Source organism: Centropristis striata, chromosome 1, assembly GCF_030273125.1.
Source record: "Centropristis striata isolate RG_2023a ecotype Rhode Island chromosome 1, C.striata_1.0, whole genome shotgun sequence".
Lineage (NCBI taxonomy): Eukaryota > Metazoa > Chordata > Actinopteri > Perciformes > Serranidae > Centropristis > Centropristis striata.
This window is the reverse complement of record NC_081517.1, coordinates 5,646,237-5,664,623: the sequence shown is the minus strand read 5'-3', so window position 1 is coordinate 5,664,623 and position 18,387 is coordinate 5,646,237. Positions and strand designations below refer to the sequence as shown.

At 35.8% G+C, this 18,387-nt stretch overlaps 1 protein-coding gene and 1 non-coding gene across 2 annotated transcripts in view; one reads left to right on the top strand and one right to left on the bottom strand.

Annotated features, from left to right (window-relative positions):
• The first annotated feature begins 4,873 nt into the window (after positions 1-4,873).
• The window catches only part of pi4k2b (phosphatidylinositol 4-kinase type 2 beta), a 29,223-nt gene continuing 15,709 nt past the window's right edge, over positions 4,874-18,387 (top strand). The window contains exons 1-2 of the mRNA XM_059358175.1: positions 4,874-5,413; positions 16,736-16,887. Of these exons, the coding sequence (XP_059214158.1) occupies positions 5,062-5,413; positions 16,736-16,887 (504 nt within the window). The 5' untranslated portion in view covers positions 4,874-5,061. The remainder of the gene's footprint in view (positions 5,414-16,735; positions 16,888-18,387) is intronic.
• On the bottom strand, positions 8,395-8,581 carry LOC131980076 (U2 spliceosomal RNA). Its single transcript, XR_009395179.1, has one exon. It is a non-coding gene; the product is annotated as a U2 spliceosomal RNA (small nuclear RNA).

The window sequence follows — 18,387 nt, the reverse complement described above, 5'->3', positions numbered from 1 at the left end:
AACTAATTTAACCCACAACAAGCATGGATGTACGGGCCTGTCACTCAAAGAGACATGTGCCAAAAAGGAAAACATGCAAAATGACCACAAAGAAACATAAAACAACTACAAAGAGACACAACACAACTCTCTTTTACACAAGTTTTATTGAATCTGTTTTAAACTTTTGTATTGTTGCATGGTTTGGAAACCTGAACTTTCAGGATTTCAGGAAGTGGTCAGGAAGGCTTTATGTCTATGTATAACAGACAGGTCCTGAGGAAGGCTAACGCCATTATGGATTGTCCTGATCATCCTCTTTGGAATGAATTTGAGCTCTTGCCATCGTCTTAGGGCCCCTAGGTGGAGGACTAAAAGACTCCAGGTCTCATTTATACCAACTGCCATTTATTTAACTAATAGAAATTAGCCGTTCTTGAGCCAGATGTTGAACATGTGAACATGCACTCAACCATAATAGACGGGAGTAACTTTAACAGAACCAACTTACCTTATTACTTTGAGAAATACATTTGTTTTAAAGGTGACACCACATTGCTGGTATCAACGTAACTTTAAAAAAAATTAAAAAAAAGTTATATATACTTATAAAAGAAGTTAGGCTGTTTGAGAGAGACACAAATATCCTCTTGCTCAAATTATGTAGATGACAGGAAAGATGCAAAAAAACAAAACTCTACCTGTGAAACCTCTTAGAATGCTTGTGCCATCATCTTAGGGCCCCTAGGTGGAGGACTAAAAGACTCCAGGTCTCATTTATACCAACTGCCATTTATTTAACTAATAGAAATTAGCCCTCAAATAGCTCATCTTCACAAGTCTGCTTCTTGCACATCTGCACATTGCACTTTTCGCCTATACCAGGTAGACCATTTAGGGGTATTAGCTCTGTAATGAACATGTGTCAGTGATTTTATATATGCGTATGGCGTTTCTTTGACTGTGTTTTTTAGACTTTTATTGGGTCTTATTCTATTATCGTTGTGTACCTTGTCCTGTGTGTCCTGCTGCAAAACTAATCTCCCTTCAAGGGACAAACAGAGTGATTCTGAACAAGACTATAAAGAGACTAAAAGCCACTACAGAGACATTTAAAACAGCTGCACAGAGACACAAAGAGACTCTCAACAACTATGGAAAGGGACAAAAATAACTACAAAAATACCAAAACAACAACAACAACCACACAGACAACCACAAAGAGACACAAAACAACTACAAGGAGACAGAAAGACCAAAGGGACACAAGACAACAACAAAAAAGGCTTAACAAATGTTTGTCTTGCTCCTATGTAGGAGTGCCCAGGGGCCCAAATCTCATAATCCACATATTACATTAAATTTAAAAAAAAAAAAAAAAAGTCTGCCTATACCAAAATTTTTTTAATACAGGTGCATCTCAATAAATTAGAATATCATAGAAAAGTTAATTTATGTCAGTAATTCAATTCAAAAAGTGGAAATAACACATTATATAGATCCATTGCACACAGAATGAAACATTTCATGTCTTAATTTATTTAATTTCTTCAAATAATAATGATTATGCCTTACTCAACTCAACTCAACTCAAACTTTATTTATAAAGCACATTAAAAACAACCGGGGTTGACCAAAGTGCTGTTATGATATCGCAGTTACCAGAAATAAGGTAAAAACTAGAAAGAAAAAAAACAACTAAAATGCTAAAATACATTAACACAATGCAATACAATGGAATATGAAATATATATTTTTTAATTTTTTAATTTTAAAATTAAAATTTTTTAAATTTTTTAAATTTTTTAATTTTTTAATTTCTTAATTTTTTAATTTTTAATTTTTTAATTTTTTAATTTTTTAATTTTTTAATTTTTTAATTTTTTAATTTTTTTTATCAGATGTGCCAGGGCGTTTTACTCCAGAGCCTCGGGGCCGCTGGCACAAAGGCACGGTCACCTTTGGTTTCACATTTATTAAAGACCTAAAATTCAATATCTTAAAAAAAATATATTTCAAAAGACCAATTTTAAAAGTATGTTTAATATGGAAATGTTGGCCTCTGAAAAGTATGTCCATCAATATGACTCAATACTTGGTTGGGGTTATTTGACTTGAACTACTGGAAATGGACTTTTCCATCATATTCTAATATATTGAGATGCACCTGTATTTAAATGTGTGTGTTAAGATTGGGGGACGTTCTTAATAATGAGACCTTAAAAAAACCAATGTAGCCTAAATACATTATTTCCATTGTTTTTACAGTGTTGGTTAATCTGGTTTCTAAAATGACGCTGTCTTAATTAAAATGACTGGCTCAATAATCCATAGCAACTTTTGTGACTGTTTATTTCTTTTATTAATAAATAACAGATTGTACATTTCTAATTTTTAAATTAACTTGAGTTGTAACAGGGTAGGCCTATTAAGTTATGCTTCAGCCTTTTCGGTCCAAATGTCTATTATCAATTTTCTTTCTCTATTTACTTATTGTTTACTTTGATCAATGTTTTTTTTCTGGTTTGTTACTTCTCTTTTAATGACATGTATTGACCGATATAAATGGAGACAAAATCCATAGCAACTAGTTTTTACCTGCAATAAGTAGCTGACCTATATGACAATCAGATTCAGAATCTGCTTTATTGGCCAAGTAAGTGTGTGCACATACAATTAATCTGATTTTTTTGTTACTCTTAATGTAGGCCTATTTGCACAGAGATAGGCATGCCAGTTATACAGCTACAGATATGTATATTGAAAATACCTACAAAACACAACACAAGGAAATTTGTATACAAGACAATAGTGCAATGGTGCAGAGTTTAAAGGGTTCTGGAATAATATGTAATTAATGTAACAGGTTGCTTTGTGATAGGTGGATATGGCAATATTTATATTGACAGGGACAGTAGCATGTTTAAAAAACAGCTTACATAAACTATAAAAAGAAATAATATACAGGTAGAGCTGCAACTATTATTCAATTAATCGAACAATAGTCTATTATTAAATTCATCTATTCGGAACTATTTTGATAATCTAATAATTGGTTTGAGCAGTTTTTCAAAGACAATAAGTCCAAATTCTCTGATTTCAGCTTCTTCAATGTGAATATTCCTGGTTTATTTGTTCCTTTTTGACAATAAACTGAATATCTCTTTGATTTGTGGACAAGACAAGAGATTTGAGGACGGGAAACACTGATTGATATTTTTCAACATTTTATTGACCAAACAACTAATCGATTAATCGTTTAACCCTCTGGAGTCCACGAAAGAACCGGCACAAGACTTCTTCATGACGCTGCAACGAAAAAAACGAAGCAGCATCGAGCTCTGCTGTCAGATTTTTTTAGAAGTTTCCATGTCCAATTTAATGCATCAACCCTTTTTCAGCAAAGGTAAAAAAAAAAAAAAACACCTCGACCAAGTGTACGTTTTTGCAAAGGTTTTTAATGCAATATTTTGTCTTGAATGTTTTTTTTGTGTGATTTTTGTCAATTTTTGTGTGTGTTTTAAGTGTGTTTTTATGTATTTTCTTGTAAAACAACAAACAAAAAAACAACTGTGTTTTATGTGTTTGTGTTTAGTGTGTTTTTTGTGTGTTGAAAATGTTGATTCAGTAAGTCAAAATTAAAAAAATAATAATCAGGTCATATAGGTGAGATTGAGCTGAAAACAATACCAACATGGCATGAAGTCATTTATACAGGCAGAATGAAAAGTTCATAAAAAACCAACAAAATAGCCCCAAACTCCAAAGGGTTAAATAATCAACAGATTAATGGATAATGAAAATAATCGTAAGTTGCAGCCCTATATACAGGTACACTGAAGTTCAGTGGACATGTGGTGTTAAAGGGTTATTGAAAGACAATATGGAATGATTTGAATTGATTGATTTGATTTGAGTTGATTTGAACAGTTCATCTGAGATATATATAGGTAGCCTATGTGTACCTTGTTTGGATAGGTCTGAAAGCATATCATTGGTTTATACTTATGGTTTATACTCTACATTAGCTATAGTGTAACCATGAGAAGTTGTGTGTGATTTCTCTACTAAATCTTAGATAACTGCCTAACTGTTATTGTTAAGAGCTAATGTGACAGGGAAATTGCCAACCTCTTTAACCCTCTATGGTCGATGTTGCCCCATTTTTGGCCCGTCAAATTTCTATAATACATGTTTTTGAGAGATGCAATACTTTAAAAAAGAGGGAAGTATAGGGAACCAATATCAATGCTTTAATTTGTCACATGACCTCCAGGAGGCCATATTGAAACCCTATTTTGCAGACTTTTCCAAAGGAAACAGCTTTGCCATTTTGCGGCACAAAAATCACTCAAAAAGTAATTTCCTGGCCCTTTTCCATCTGGAAAAAAATATTTTCCAACTGATAGGTGAGTAAACCTTTATTTTTGATAGTTTCATACACTTAGACTGTTCAAGACATTCATTTCAATGGGTCGTTGGTTCAATGGTACAATGTTTCCTACAGGCACCATTCAGAAAAGAAACCGGTTAAAAAGTTCCTATTATAATGTTTTTAAATTTAAAATGTTATGTATTGTACCCTGTTGAAGCTACTGATTCGTTTACAGATGTTTATTAAATAAACAATGTTAAAATTTATTTTAAAAACTTAAAAACTTAAAACCAAAAATAATATTAATAATAATAATAATAATTGTAAAATCTCTTCAGATTATGTTCATTTAGTCTATTTTAAGACAAAAAACACTCCTTTTTCCTAACTGGCATCACAATGCGTACCATAGAGGGTTAAAGTTCGGATGTTCGGACTTCAGCGGCAGCACTTGAAGGCAACGTCAGCCAACGGTGTTCTTTCGCTGTGCGCATGCGCAGAGCGCTAACTAGGAAGCAGAACAGACGAGCTTGACGGATTATGTGGACATTTCGGTGAGCGAAAGCAGCTGCTTTCTAATAATTTATTCGGGGTTTATACACTCGTGGAGAGAAGGGAGTCACCTTAAAATGAAGCGCTGACAGTTTAAAGGGAAGTCAGTGTCATTAAATGTACATTTAACTGTACGTATTAAGAGCTGAGCAACAATGATGTCAGAATGCGACCCGACAGAGACAGAGAGCGGCGGGTCCGGGCTGGACACCGGAGCAGCAGCGGGGTCTGCTTCAGACACTAACTTTCACTCCTCACACCCTCCCAAGGTGTTATTTGACAGGAATGGGATAGGGTTGGGACTCGCGGGGAACCCCGGAGCCGCCGTTCGTATCTCTAACTCTTGTGAAAGCGTCCTGACCGAGCTGGAGACGGACGGCTCCGGGGAAGAGACGCTGCTGTTGCCGTGCTTAGCAGGAAGCTCGTCCCCGCGGGATGGACGAGAGAAGAGGAGCAGGCGGAGCAGACACAGCTCCTCGTCGGATAAAGACACCTTGGCCTCCCCAGGTAACATCTGTCATACAAGGAAGTACACGAACCCGTGTTAAGAATGCATGTGGGGTTTTTTTTTTTTGTGTCGCATATGCTTCACTGCCAAATGACACTGGCTGATTACAGGTGTATAATAGATAACAGTGAATGCAACGTGGTCAAAACGGTCTGATGTCATACAAGCTGTGGTTTAACACACTGGAGGCTCTTGGGCCTGGTTTAGGGAACCAAAGCTTTGGACATGGATAGGAGATAAAGGGATAACTTGTTGCCCCAGCACAGTACAACACTACCTAGTTTCTAAGCAAAAAAAGCAACACTGCATGTAGGGCTGGGTGATATGGACCAAAAGTCATATCCCGAAATATATATATGTATATATATGATTTAGGGAACCAAAGCTTTGGATATGAATAGGATATAAAGGTATAATTTGTTGCCCCAGCACAATACAACACTACCTGGTTTCTAAGCAAAAAAAGCAATCCAATCCAATCCACTTGCTGTACATAGAATCAACAATAAAACAAACATTTCCATATAACAATCAGCAATAAATAACAAGTGTATAAATCTAAAATGATGCTATAAATAAAACAATACAATCAAACAGATAAACATAGTAAAATAAATAAAAGACGTAGTTAAAAGTAGTAAAAGAAATAAAAGACACAGAGGCAAGCAACTCTGCATGTAGGGCTGGGCGATATGGACCAAAAGTCATGTTCCGATACAGGTTTTTTAAAGCTGATGCCGATACCGATTATTTTGACATCAGTCTTAACCGATCCCCGATGTGCTGCCGATTGTTTTGAGCCGATCTTGAAGCCGATATTGACTTTTCTCCCTCCATTTACATGATAAAAATGACACAATGATCACAAATGTTACACAAGTCTCAATTTAAACCAAAAAAGAAACATTAATTAACAAAACAAACATGCTTCTGCTCGATCTTCCTTTCCTTTTTATAAGTTGTTCTAGGCTTGGAGGTGGTGGCCGATCAGATGATCCACATATTTGATGTGTTTCTCTTTTTCCGGTATCAGCAGCAGCTCACCAGAGAATGGCAGATGTTGCACCGAGCCTTGCCTGGTGTTGGCTCAGTGAAATGGGCTAAATGATTGGCGAATGCACGCACGTATCAGCCGATGCCAATTCAAGTAAAAAACGCAAATATTGGCCCAATATATCGTTCGGCCGATGTTTTGGTCTACTTCTAATATATATATATATATATATATATATATATATATAATGTACTAATATACTTGCATAGAATATATAATAATATAATAATTAATACTCCTAAATCTTTCTATAATAATATAATTTTCCGCTCAAATACTCATTATTATAACACTCGAAGGGCGAATAGTGGACTGATAACTCTACCATTTCCTAAGACTGTCTCTTTGAAGTTGTCAGTGTTTTTTAGGTCAACTGCACTTTGGATAAATCTTTCAGATGAGGTTGATGAAATTAAGGGAAAGGCTGGTTTAAAAAGAAGATTAAGAAAGTATTTTATGTCATCACCTTAATTATATCTTAATTTTATTTGAGTGTGGTTGGGCTATGTAATACAAGACTGTATAATGCTTTCTTACTCATCTTTTTAAAACATTTTTTTATATTTTTATAATGACTTGAGTTTTTAATCCCTGTGGTACTCTATCAAAAATTATTGTCTGGACTCCAGGAAGACTAGCTGTCGTCTTGGCGTCAGCAAATGGGCTCCTTTTAAATAAAAACATATTTAGGCTGAATATCGATATACGATATATATCCTGATATTTTTTATCGCAAAGTGAGAGTAAATGTTCAGCCAAAGCCAAATAGGACACAAATAATTTTATTGAAACCCTTTATTTAAGTGAACATAAATACTGTATAACAACAGCAGTAGCCTTTTTTTAATCAAAACTCCATAAAGTGCATATTTAAATTAAAAAAAATTCAATAAAAATAGCCTATGAAATAAAATAGGCCAATCTTTTTCTGAAATAAAAATATTTGTATGAGAAAAGACAACAACAAACATTACAAAAGAACTAAATATGACAAACCCTAGTAAGGGCAGCATTTATATATAAAAGAAAAAATAATTGAACTACCGGTATATCGATATATGGTCTAATTCCATATCACATTTAAAAATATATGGATACATCGCCCAGCCCTATATGCATGTAATGAAAACCTTACACTATCCTTACACTCATGTTAAACTAATGGGATCAGACTTGTGTTTACATGGAGACGGACTCTGTACTCTGGCTGTGTCCCAATGTCAAGGAAGGATGCTCAAACGGCTGGATTTGAAGGATGCCACGTCATCGACAGCCGCCGAAGGACTGTCCCAATGTCGAGGATGCTCCGGAGGACAGAGTCCTTCTTCTGCCCAAATTCCAAGGATGCATGTGTGTATCCTCCGTGCGCTCCCATTACCCATAAAGCATTGCGCACACCGGTCTACCGGGAGATTTAAAAATGGCGAGCGTAGAAACAGCGACGCATTTAAATAAGTATTTACAGTTTACACTGAATGTTGTCACATAACTTACAAAACGTGTGTTCAAAGTCAAGCAAAAACATATACATAAACAAATGCCAGAATATTTGTCTAAAGATAATAAACGTCATCTTGATACATTGCCGGTTAAGTTAATTAATGCCGTCTCAGTCGCTAAAGTTATTGTTTATTAATTTATATGTGTCCGATGATGATGTACTATGTGCAACTGTGCCATTCAGAAAGTTATACATTTCTTTATTGTGTTTACAGGGACCGAAAGTCCGCTATTATCCGTTATTGTTATTTATAAATAACTGTTATTGTACTGTACTGTAAAATAAAAAATAAAAAATCACAGAATATATTTCCATGATGAATTATGCGCCGCTGCATTCATGACACTAAGTAGCGGCCGAATTCAGCCAGGATCAGTTAAATATTCAGGTTTAATCCACTTTATGGTTTTTACTTGATAAATCGTGGAGATTCAACCTTAAAGCATCTTCTTCCATTTTCACAAATATGTGTCAGAGTGCTGATGCCAGAGACACATTCATGTCGTGAACTGATTTTGAAATTGCGGCGCTGAATTTATTTATTTATTTTTTAATAAACTGATAAGAACAGATACTACACTTGATCTTAGCCAAAGGGCCGAGAGCGGCGCTGAAGTTAAGCAGGACGTCCAATTACGCAATGACGCACAGCTGCACACTCCGAAGGCTGTCCCATTTGTGCATTACACCAGTCAAAGGAAGGACTCTTGCCTTGCCTTCGGAGGACCCGACTCTGAAGGAAGGATCCTACCAAGGAAGGATCCTTGACATTGGGACACAGCTCCTGTCTGCCAACTCTGTGTGTGCTCTCCAGTTAGCTGATGTAATAGCAACATGTTATCATCCCTGTGAATGATATGAGCTGGCACTTGAATGCTACGTAGAAGTTCAGCCAGGGTAAAATGATATCATTATACAAGCCTCACCGCAAGCACCTTTAATCCACATTCATAATTGTCAGATTTTTCTATTGTTTTTTTGTTCCTGAGTTAATTCTAATTCTCATAAAGCAGGTGTGTAGGTGTCTAGGCAGATGTTTTCATCAGTATAAACTCAGAACAGAATTTATTTTTTGCTGCTTATCTGTTCTCAGCCTTGCATATCTGCAGCTCTAGATTTGATTCAGACTATAAAAAGAAAAAATGGTATGGTGGACAACAAAGAAAAGGTGATCTAGTCACCATGGAAGCGGCACATATTCTGACTTAACTACTAATTGGATTTAACACCACTCCTCCTCATACCACCCACATTTTTTTTTTCCTGCAACACGATTTTGGAGCATTTGTTTCCTTTTTATATTAATTTCTATTGGTCTTTTTCTCACTCTTCCTTTCTTTTCCTGCTGATATCTATTGTTCGACCATGTTCTATTGGGGCCAGATATCTAGGCCACAGGTAGACACGCTGAGCCTGAAATCGCAGGTGTTAGTGTCCCATTTCCTCTGGCCTTTTAGAACAATGGGGTTCAGGTCTAGAATTACAACATGGATTTTATTCAGTGCATTTTAAATAAGGATCACACATAGTCCTGAGGGCTGTGACTGTGTCGCTTTGTATGATATAAAGTCAAACCCATTTCCATTGCAAATTCTGGCAGGTAAATTCAAGCATGCGTATCTCATGGAACAATGTGAGTCCTATCTTCAAAAACTGCATCCAGCTTTTGGTTCCTACTGTCTTCTTTCACCAGAGTCCATTGTTAAGAAAAATGTATACATTTGCAGGTATTGTAATATTTCATAATGCAGCTGTCAGTTTACAGGACAGAGATTCAAATAACACAAATACATCTAGGGATGATCCGATCACGTGATCGGAAATCAGGGCCAATCACGTGGTTTCAGACTCGATTGGAATCGGACATTATGTCCCGATCAGGGATCGGATATATGTATATTCAGCATGATATCATTTTACTGCAGGCTGCATGTCAATAAGCGAAGCAGAAGTTCACACACTTCAACCTAGGTGGCGCTAATGCACCTTAAAGTTGGTGCCGCCGCCATTACAAGAAGAAGAAGAAGAAAAAAAGTGAACGAAAATAACACTGCGATTGCAAACTGTGAGGTACGTAAACTGGGAATTTCAAGAGGTGGCAAGGACAAGGCTGCATTCAATACAACAATGAAACGCTCAAAGAATGTGTGTTAAATGCTAAAATAAAAAAGACACGTTAGGGCTGGGCGATATGGACCAAAAGTCTTATCCCGATAAATTTAGGCTGAATATCGATATACGATATATATCCCGATATTTTTATCTCAGTGAGAGCAAATGTTCAGTCAAATATGACATGTCACAAGTAGTTTTATTGAAACCGTTTATTAAAGTGAACATAAATATTGTATAACAGGAGTAGCTTTTTAAAAAACCAAAGCTCCATAAAGTGCACATTTAAATAAAAAAATATCCTAAATAAAAATAGCCTATGAAGTTAAATAGGCCAATCTTTTTCTGAAATAAATATATTTATATGAGAAAATAATAATGGAAATTACAAAATAACTAAATATGACTAACCCGAGTAAGGGCAGCATTTACAGTCCAGGCCAAAAGTTTGGACACACCTTCTCATTCAATGTTTTTCCTTCATTTTCATGACTATTGACATTGTAAATTCATCAAAACTATTAATGAACACATGTGGAATTATGTACTTAACAAAAAAGTGTGAAATAACTGAAAACATGTCTTATGTTCTAGTAAGCAAAGGGTGGTTACTTTGAGGAATCTAAAATACAAGACATGTTTTCAGTTATTTCACACTTTTTTTGTTAAGTACATAATTCCATATGTGTTTATTCATAGTTTTGATGCCTTCAGTGAGAATCTACAATGTAAATAGTCATGAAAATAAAGAAAAATGCATTGAATGATGGGTGTGTCCAAACCTTTGGCCTGTACTGTATATATAAAGAAAAAGCAAAAAAAACCTGATCGGGACATCCCTAAATACATCATGAGCTTGCAGTGACTTGGATACAAAGCTGTGTGTAAATTTTGGTGTGGCCACACATCTTCACAGTAACCTCCTTTCAGAGTGCAGTGTTGCGACATCTCACACACTGTGTGCACTGCAGGTCAGCAGGTCTCTGGAGCTCCCAGTGAGTTGCTCTCCTGCTGTGAAAAAGCTCTGCTGTACCCATTAACTGACCGAGGGCTCTGAGACAAACATTAAATATGCATAAGGCCTTTGTGAAAGCAAACACAGAGCCGGCCATGCAAACACTGTGGTCCAGTGCAGCGCATGATGATGAAGAAGAAGAAGAAGAAGAAGAAGAGGGGGTTTGGGAGAGAGGAAGTCTACATGTGTATTTACTTTCTCTCCAGCTTTGTGTGAGGTGAAAATAATGGAAAGTGAACACGAGACATTCCTCCCTCCTGCTCCTTGTAGTCGCACTGCACAATGATATTATCCTCGACTTTCATCAGCAGTGCAATCCAGTGCGAGCATGCATCCATCATCAGGCAAGACAGCTGAATAAACACACTGAGTCTATTGTTGGAGATTAAATGATGAAGATAAAATATTGTGTCAGCTCTGTCTTACACACAGAAAGTGTGTTGTAAATCAGAGGCACTCCACAGAACTTCTTCACAATCTATCTTTAGGTCTGTGTGTTGACACCACATTATTTCCATATTAAAGTCAAGATGGAGCTGTTTTTTAAATAACTGTCCCTGCAGATCACCAAAAAGATACCTTCAGGACCACATGTCTTGTGGCAGGGTAGCATTAGAAATTGCAAATTGTACATTACCCAGAAGACTCTCCAGCTTCAGGGGGGAGCTGTGGACTGCAGAATGGCCTAATTTAGAGAAATGGCACATCTCGTACTACAGTCCCCAACAAGTTTAAACAGAATGAGATCATTTACTTATCCTTAGTGACATGTATTCAAATTCAAATTGGACAAAGACGGTATATTTAACCCTTTATCGGGCGAAGAACTATATTTGGTAACTTCAGTGGATATCAAAATGGGCTCCCCATGTCTCTCTGTTTGGTCGTAGAACCACATGGACTTGTACAAGGAGAACTTTACTTTGACGGCATATTAAGGCCAAGTATGAATAAAAATATAAACGTGGGCGGGGGGAGGGGGGGTTAAAGTGGCAAATCTGCTTGAAAAAAAGTCGCAGATTTAGGAGACTAAAGTGGGGGAAAAAAGAACTTTTTTTTTCTCGCAGATTCACCACTTTAAATCTCATAAATGTGCACCTTTTTTCTCGTAGATTTGACACCTGTAAGTCTTTTTTTCTCAAAATATTACCCCCCTCCCCCGGGTCCGTATGTTTTTTTACACATTCTGGCTGTATGTAATATCCTCCAATATTCTCTAGGGTTGAAATTTGGAATTTGCAAGTATTTCAATCAGTTAACCTCTCAAACCTGACCTACTTTTAGTTTTTTTGAACCGATGTAGTTTTGGTTGAGTTTTAGTCACATGCTGAACAAGCACAATTACAGAAACTAGATGTTACCTTCCAAATGAAGCATCACATATGCATGCTAAGGAAGGGCTGGGCGATATGATGATATACATCATCAAAATAATATAAAAATATCAGTTGGATAAAGTGCTGTATATATCTGTTACTGTAATGGAAATTGGGCTAGTCAAGTCTTGAAGCAATTTCCTGTAGAATGATCTGATAAGGTTGCGCAAGTTAGTCTTTAAATGATCTAATGCTCTACGTTCAGGCATGGTTTGAATAATTTTATATTATAAACTAGGTTTACCAAGTGCCAAATGGTGCAAAAACACAAGGACAATGTAGCTGAATACATTATTTTGGTATCCACTAGCACTTTGATGAGTACCTCATGCACAGAGACTTGAAAACATAAAAAAAATTGCAATTGTACGTTGCTTTTAGAGTGAGAGGTCAGTGAATATATTGAGGCAGGGGGCTTTCAGTTAGAGGAAAGAAACTATGAAGGCACAAATCACTCAAGCACCAACTAACGATTATTTTTAATCATTGATTAATCATCGTTTGGATGGACTAGATCCAAACTAGACTAGATGACTAGATGTTTGGATGAATAGTCAGAAACTGTTCCAAGTCCAATGTGGTGTCTTGTTTTCTCATTCCAAAACACAAATATATTCATTTTAATGTGATTATAAAGCATAGAAAAGCAGGAAATCTCCATATTTTAGAAGCTGAAATCAGCATTTTCTGCTTTTTGCATGAAGAATTACTCCTAATGATTATCAAAATAGTTGGTGATTATTTTTCCGTAGCTCTATAAGTCACCCAACATGGGAACAGAAACACTGAGTGGAAGTCCTTTAGAGTCCCTTCTTTTAAGTAAAAACAGTTTGATGACAGGATATTTGAATCTTTGGTCAGTTGTTACTGGGCCACCTGGCTCACAAAACCCTGACATGAATCTACCTTTTAAATAATCCACATCCCTTTTTTTTTGCATATCTCTATCCTTCTATTCTCTCCTTCCTTCTTTTTAATTTGCTTCTCTCTCAATCCCCCTTCAAGTGAATTAGCTTCAAAGCTGTCTTTGTCTCTCCTTATCTCCCTGTGACAAATGGCATGTTAACTGTCCTCCGGTGCTTTTGTCCATTCTTCCCTCCTTCCTCTCCTCCCCGTGTCTGTCCCTTCATCCCTCCCTGCTTCCCACTGTGGCTTTAGTGTGACTGATACAGAGCATATGGAGCCTTTCTGTCAGCTGACTCTGCTGTCCCGTGTGAGGAGGAGACAGGAGATCGTGTTGTGTCATGTGATTGAGTCTTTATCACAGGAATAATTAGCAGCCAATACCAATCAGTCAGCGGCCACATCCAGAGAATTAGATCAGATCTGCAAGGCAATAAGAGAGGCCGTTTTCTGACAAGTGGCAGGAATTGAAACCGTTTAAGTCAGCTATTCTCAACCTTTGGGTCGGGACCCCAATTGGGGTCGCGAGATGGTTTCTGGGGGTCGCCAAATCATTTTGGAAGTCTCCACTGTGTTAAAGTGTTCATGTGTTAATGTGTTTTAGTCTTTTTGGTCATTTTGTGTGTGTTTTTTTGGTCATTTTGTGTCTTTTTTTTAATCATTTTGTGGTCAATTTGTGTGTTTTTTGGTCATTTTGTGTCTTTTTTGGTCATTTTGTTTCTTTATTGGTAATTTTGTGGGGTTTTTTTTAGTCATTTTGTGTCTTTTTTTGGTAATGTGTCTTTTTTTTAGTCATTTTGTGTCTTTTTTTGGTCATTTTGTGTCTTTTTTTTGGTCATTTTGTTTCCTTTTTTAGGTCATTGTTTCTTTTTTGGGTGATCTGAACTGTGCGTGTGAGATTCTGTTCAGTGAGCGGTGGTCGCGGACAACATGCATGTTAACTTGGGGGTCGCGACTCAAAAAGGTTGCGAACTACTGTTTTAAGTGACCAAAAGTACTGTATAACAGGAGTACCTTTTTTTTTTTTTTTTTTTTTTTTTTATATCAGCAGTTATTTATTCTCGCTTTACATGTCTTCAGACAGTTTCAAGCTTGATGTTTACATGTGTACATACAATAGGGCGCTGGTTGTGAGACTTTAAAGACTAAATATAGTTAGTGGGGCAAGACACTGTAGAATGTATCTGTTTTTATGATAATTTAAGAAATCATTACAATTAATGTCTGTAGAGATAAGAAACAATCGAATTATTATCATTATTTTTTTTGAGTACCTTTTTTTAAAAAAAAATTAAAGCTCCATAAAGTGCACATTTAAATTAAAAAAAATATCTTAAATAAAAATATTTGATGAAATAAAATAGGCCAATCTTTTTCTGAAATAAATATATGAAAAAAGAATAACGAACATTACAAAAGAACTAAATATGACAACCCCTAGTAAGGGCAGCATTTATATGTAAAGAAAGAAGAAAAATTGAACTATATCGATATATGCGATATAGCAATAAGAGAGGCCGTTTTCTGACAAGTGGCAGAGTCTGTCATTCAGCTGGGTCTCCTCTCTGTGCAGCCGGTTTCATTACACAGTCCAGACACATGCAGCTCTGGTGATTGTGTGATTTTAAATTGGCCATAAGTGTGAATGTGTGTGTGATAGACTAGCCACCTGTCCTGGTGGTGTCCTACCTCTCACCCAGTGTGTGCTGGGAACTCTTCCAGCCTCCCGTGACCCTGAACAAGATAATCTCTTCAGAAGATGGATGGATGGATGGATGGCTCCTGTTGCCTCTACAGCCACATACAAACTGTCTGCATGATGGGACAGAGTGGGATAGGTCGAGGCTAGGGCTGGGCGATATGGACCAAAAGTCATATCCAGATATATTTAGGCAGAATATCGATATACGATATATATCCCCATATTTTTATCACAAAGTGAGAGCAAAGAAAAAATATGACATGTCACAAGTAGTTTTATTGAAACTGTTTATTTAAGTGACCATAAATACTGTATAACAGGAGTACCTTTTTTTTTTTTTAAATCAAAGATACATAAAGTGCACATTTAAATAATAAAAAAAATATGTTAAATAAAAATAGCTTATGAAATAAAATAGGCCAATCTTTTTCTGAAATAAATATATTTATATGAAAAAAGAAGAACGACCGTTACGAAATAACTAAATATGACAAACCCTAGTAAGAGCAGCATTTATATATATATAAAGACGATGCGATATGGTCTAATTCTATATCACATTTAAAAATATATCAATATATCTTTTATATCGATATATCGCCCATCCCTAGTAGATGGTAAAAACTGAAATAGGCATATAAAAATAAGAGGTGGTGGGGGGGGGAAATCGATGCAGCATAGTATTGTGATATTTTGCGTGGCAATATTATATTGATTCTTGGCCACCAAATATCGATATTTAGTGTTCCAGAGGCCTTATCAGGCTCACTTTTAAGAATATACTGGTATCATATGAAACTAGAATATATAAGGAATCTATAGGCATCATGCGCATCAGGATATCGTGTTGGGAAGTTGTTGAAATAATGCTGCACAGTTAGCCTTTTTTTTATGTTTCATTCAAAAAAATTCAGAACAGTGAAGCTTAAAGTTGAAGAAAGTTAGATAAAATGCTGCAGTTGTTGTCGTCCAACATGTTTGATATCAGTTCAGTTTGACTGAATACTTTGTTAGTCAGTCTGTGGGTTTGACTCTCATTGTGGAGAAATAAAAAGACTGAAGTGAGATGAATAGACTGAGAATTTTCTCTTATTTGACAAAACAAGTCTTGACTGAATTTAATTTTGTGGACACAAAATGCAGTTAAACAGTTAAATCTCAATATATTGTATTGCAATACTCACCATATCGCAAAATGCTTAAAATCACAATAATATTGTATCGTGACTTAAGTATCAGGATAAAATCGTACCGTGGGCCTCTGCTGATTCACACCTCTAATAAAAATATACTTTATTTGGATGAAGTTCCTCTCTTTTTCACAGAGCAATATTCTTTCTACTATTTAAATAAGTTTTTGCAAAGATGACCTATGCATGTTTTCAATGGTTTTCATCATTAATACACAGAAAAAAGATTCTTGTCTATTGTCTTTCATGCCAATCAGCTCATTTTGTATGTTTGACACAGCTTACCATGGATATTTCCTGATGATGCTTTAAGGTTATAAAAAACGTCATTGCCACTGTATGCTCACACTGTATTTTGGATGTAGTATTATTATTCTGTTCGTTAAGGTTAGTTGATAGTTAAATGGATGGTATGATTGCCCATAATGTAGATTCTTAATATCAACCTGAACTCTTTTCTGGCTCCAGGTACCAGCAGTGGAGACTTCAACCATTTCCCTGATGATCCAGAGTTTGCAGATATTATTCAAAGGGCAGAACAAGCTATCGAGAACGGCGTCTTTCCAGAGAGGATTTCCCAGGGTTCCAGTGGGAGCTACTTCGTCAAAGACCCAAAAGGGGTGAGAAGGAGATATTATTATATTCAGATCTCTTACTTCAGTAAAAGTACTAATACCACACTGTGAAATTACTCCACTACAACTAAAAGTCCTGCATTTAAAACTTACTGGAGTAAAAGTACAAAAGTATCAGCATCAAAGTGTACTTTAAGTATCAAAAGTAAAAGTACTCATTATGCAGAGTGGACCCACTCAGATTGTTATATATGTTGTAAATATATTATTAGATTATTATTTTTGATGCATTTATGTAAGAAGTGTTTTCCTGTTGTCAATGTTGGGCTCATTTTAACTACTTAATATACATTTATGTGGTTTAATTGATAAACATGCATAATCACTTTAAATTGATCATGTTTTTCATGTTAAATCTCGGCCTGAAAAGTAACTAAAGCTCTCAGCTAAATTTAGTGTAGTAAAAAGTACAATATTTACCTTAAAATGTAGAAGTATAAAGTTACAAATGTGGAAATACTCAAATAGAGTACAAGTACCTCAAAACTGTACTTAACTACAGTACTGTCTCTTGGCCAATGAAATGCATCAGAATACATGTGGGAGTGTCGCAATGCAACATGGGACTTTTCCAGAACTTTGAAATCATCACCAAAAAAAAGACACAAAATGACCAAAAAATGACACAAAAAGACACAAAAAGACACAAAATGACACAAAAAACACAAAATGACTAAATAAAGACACAAAATGACACAAAAAAACACAAAATGACTAAAAAAAGACACAAAATGACTGAAAAAGACACAAAATTACCAAAAAAGACACAAAATGACCAAAAAAGACACAAAAAGACACAAAATGACTAAAAAAAGACAAAAAATGACCAAAAAGACAAAATGACAAAAAAAAAAAAAGACATAAAATGACTAAAAAATGACCAAAAAAGACAAAATGACTAAAAAAAGACACAAAATGAGAATACATGTGGGAGTGTCACAAGGCATCATGGGACTTTTCCAGAACTGAAATCATGGCAGAAGACGACTATAGCGGAGGGAGCTCAGATATAACTGCTATAAGCTCTCAAATCCTTTTTGAATTTCATTTCTATCTGCTACAGAGGCTGAAAAATCTATTATTTAGTAGAAGTGTTGACACTTCTGTTAAATTTCCAGAAAAACTTCAGGTTTTAGGGGTTATTTTAAAATCACCCAGAGGTTTTACAGGCATTTTTTTTACAGCCGTTTTAGGCCTAAATGGGTAAAGGAAGCATTAAATATTCACGTTCCACATTCAAATCTATCTCAATAGTGTAGAAGTTCAAGCTGGTGATTAAATGTGCAAGCTTTTTGACATTTAGCTCATGTAACGTCTCTAATAGGTGGTTCTACATTGCTTGAACGGGAGGCCAGTTGTATAGATCACAGGAGCAGGAATCCACAGCAGAGACTTGCTGAATAATGCAGCTAGCGAAGCTCGCATCAATAACAGATGCATGGTTAGCATCACATTTACAGCTTTAATGTACACTACAGGGACAAT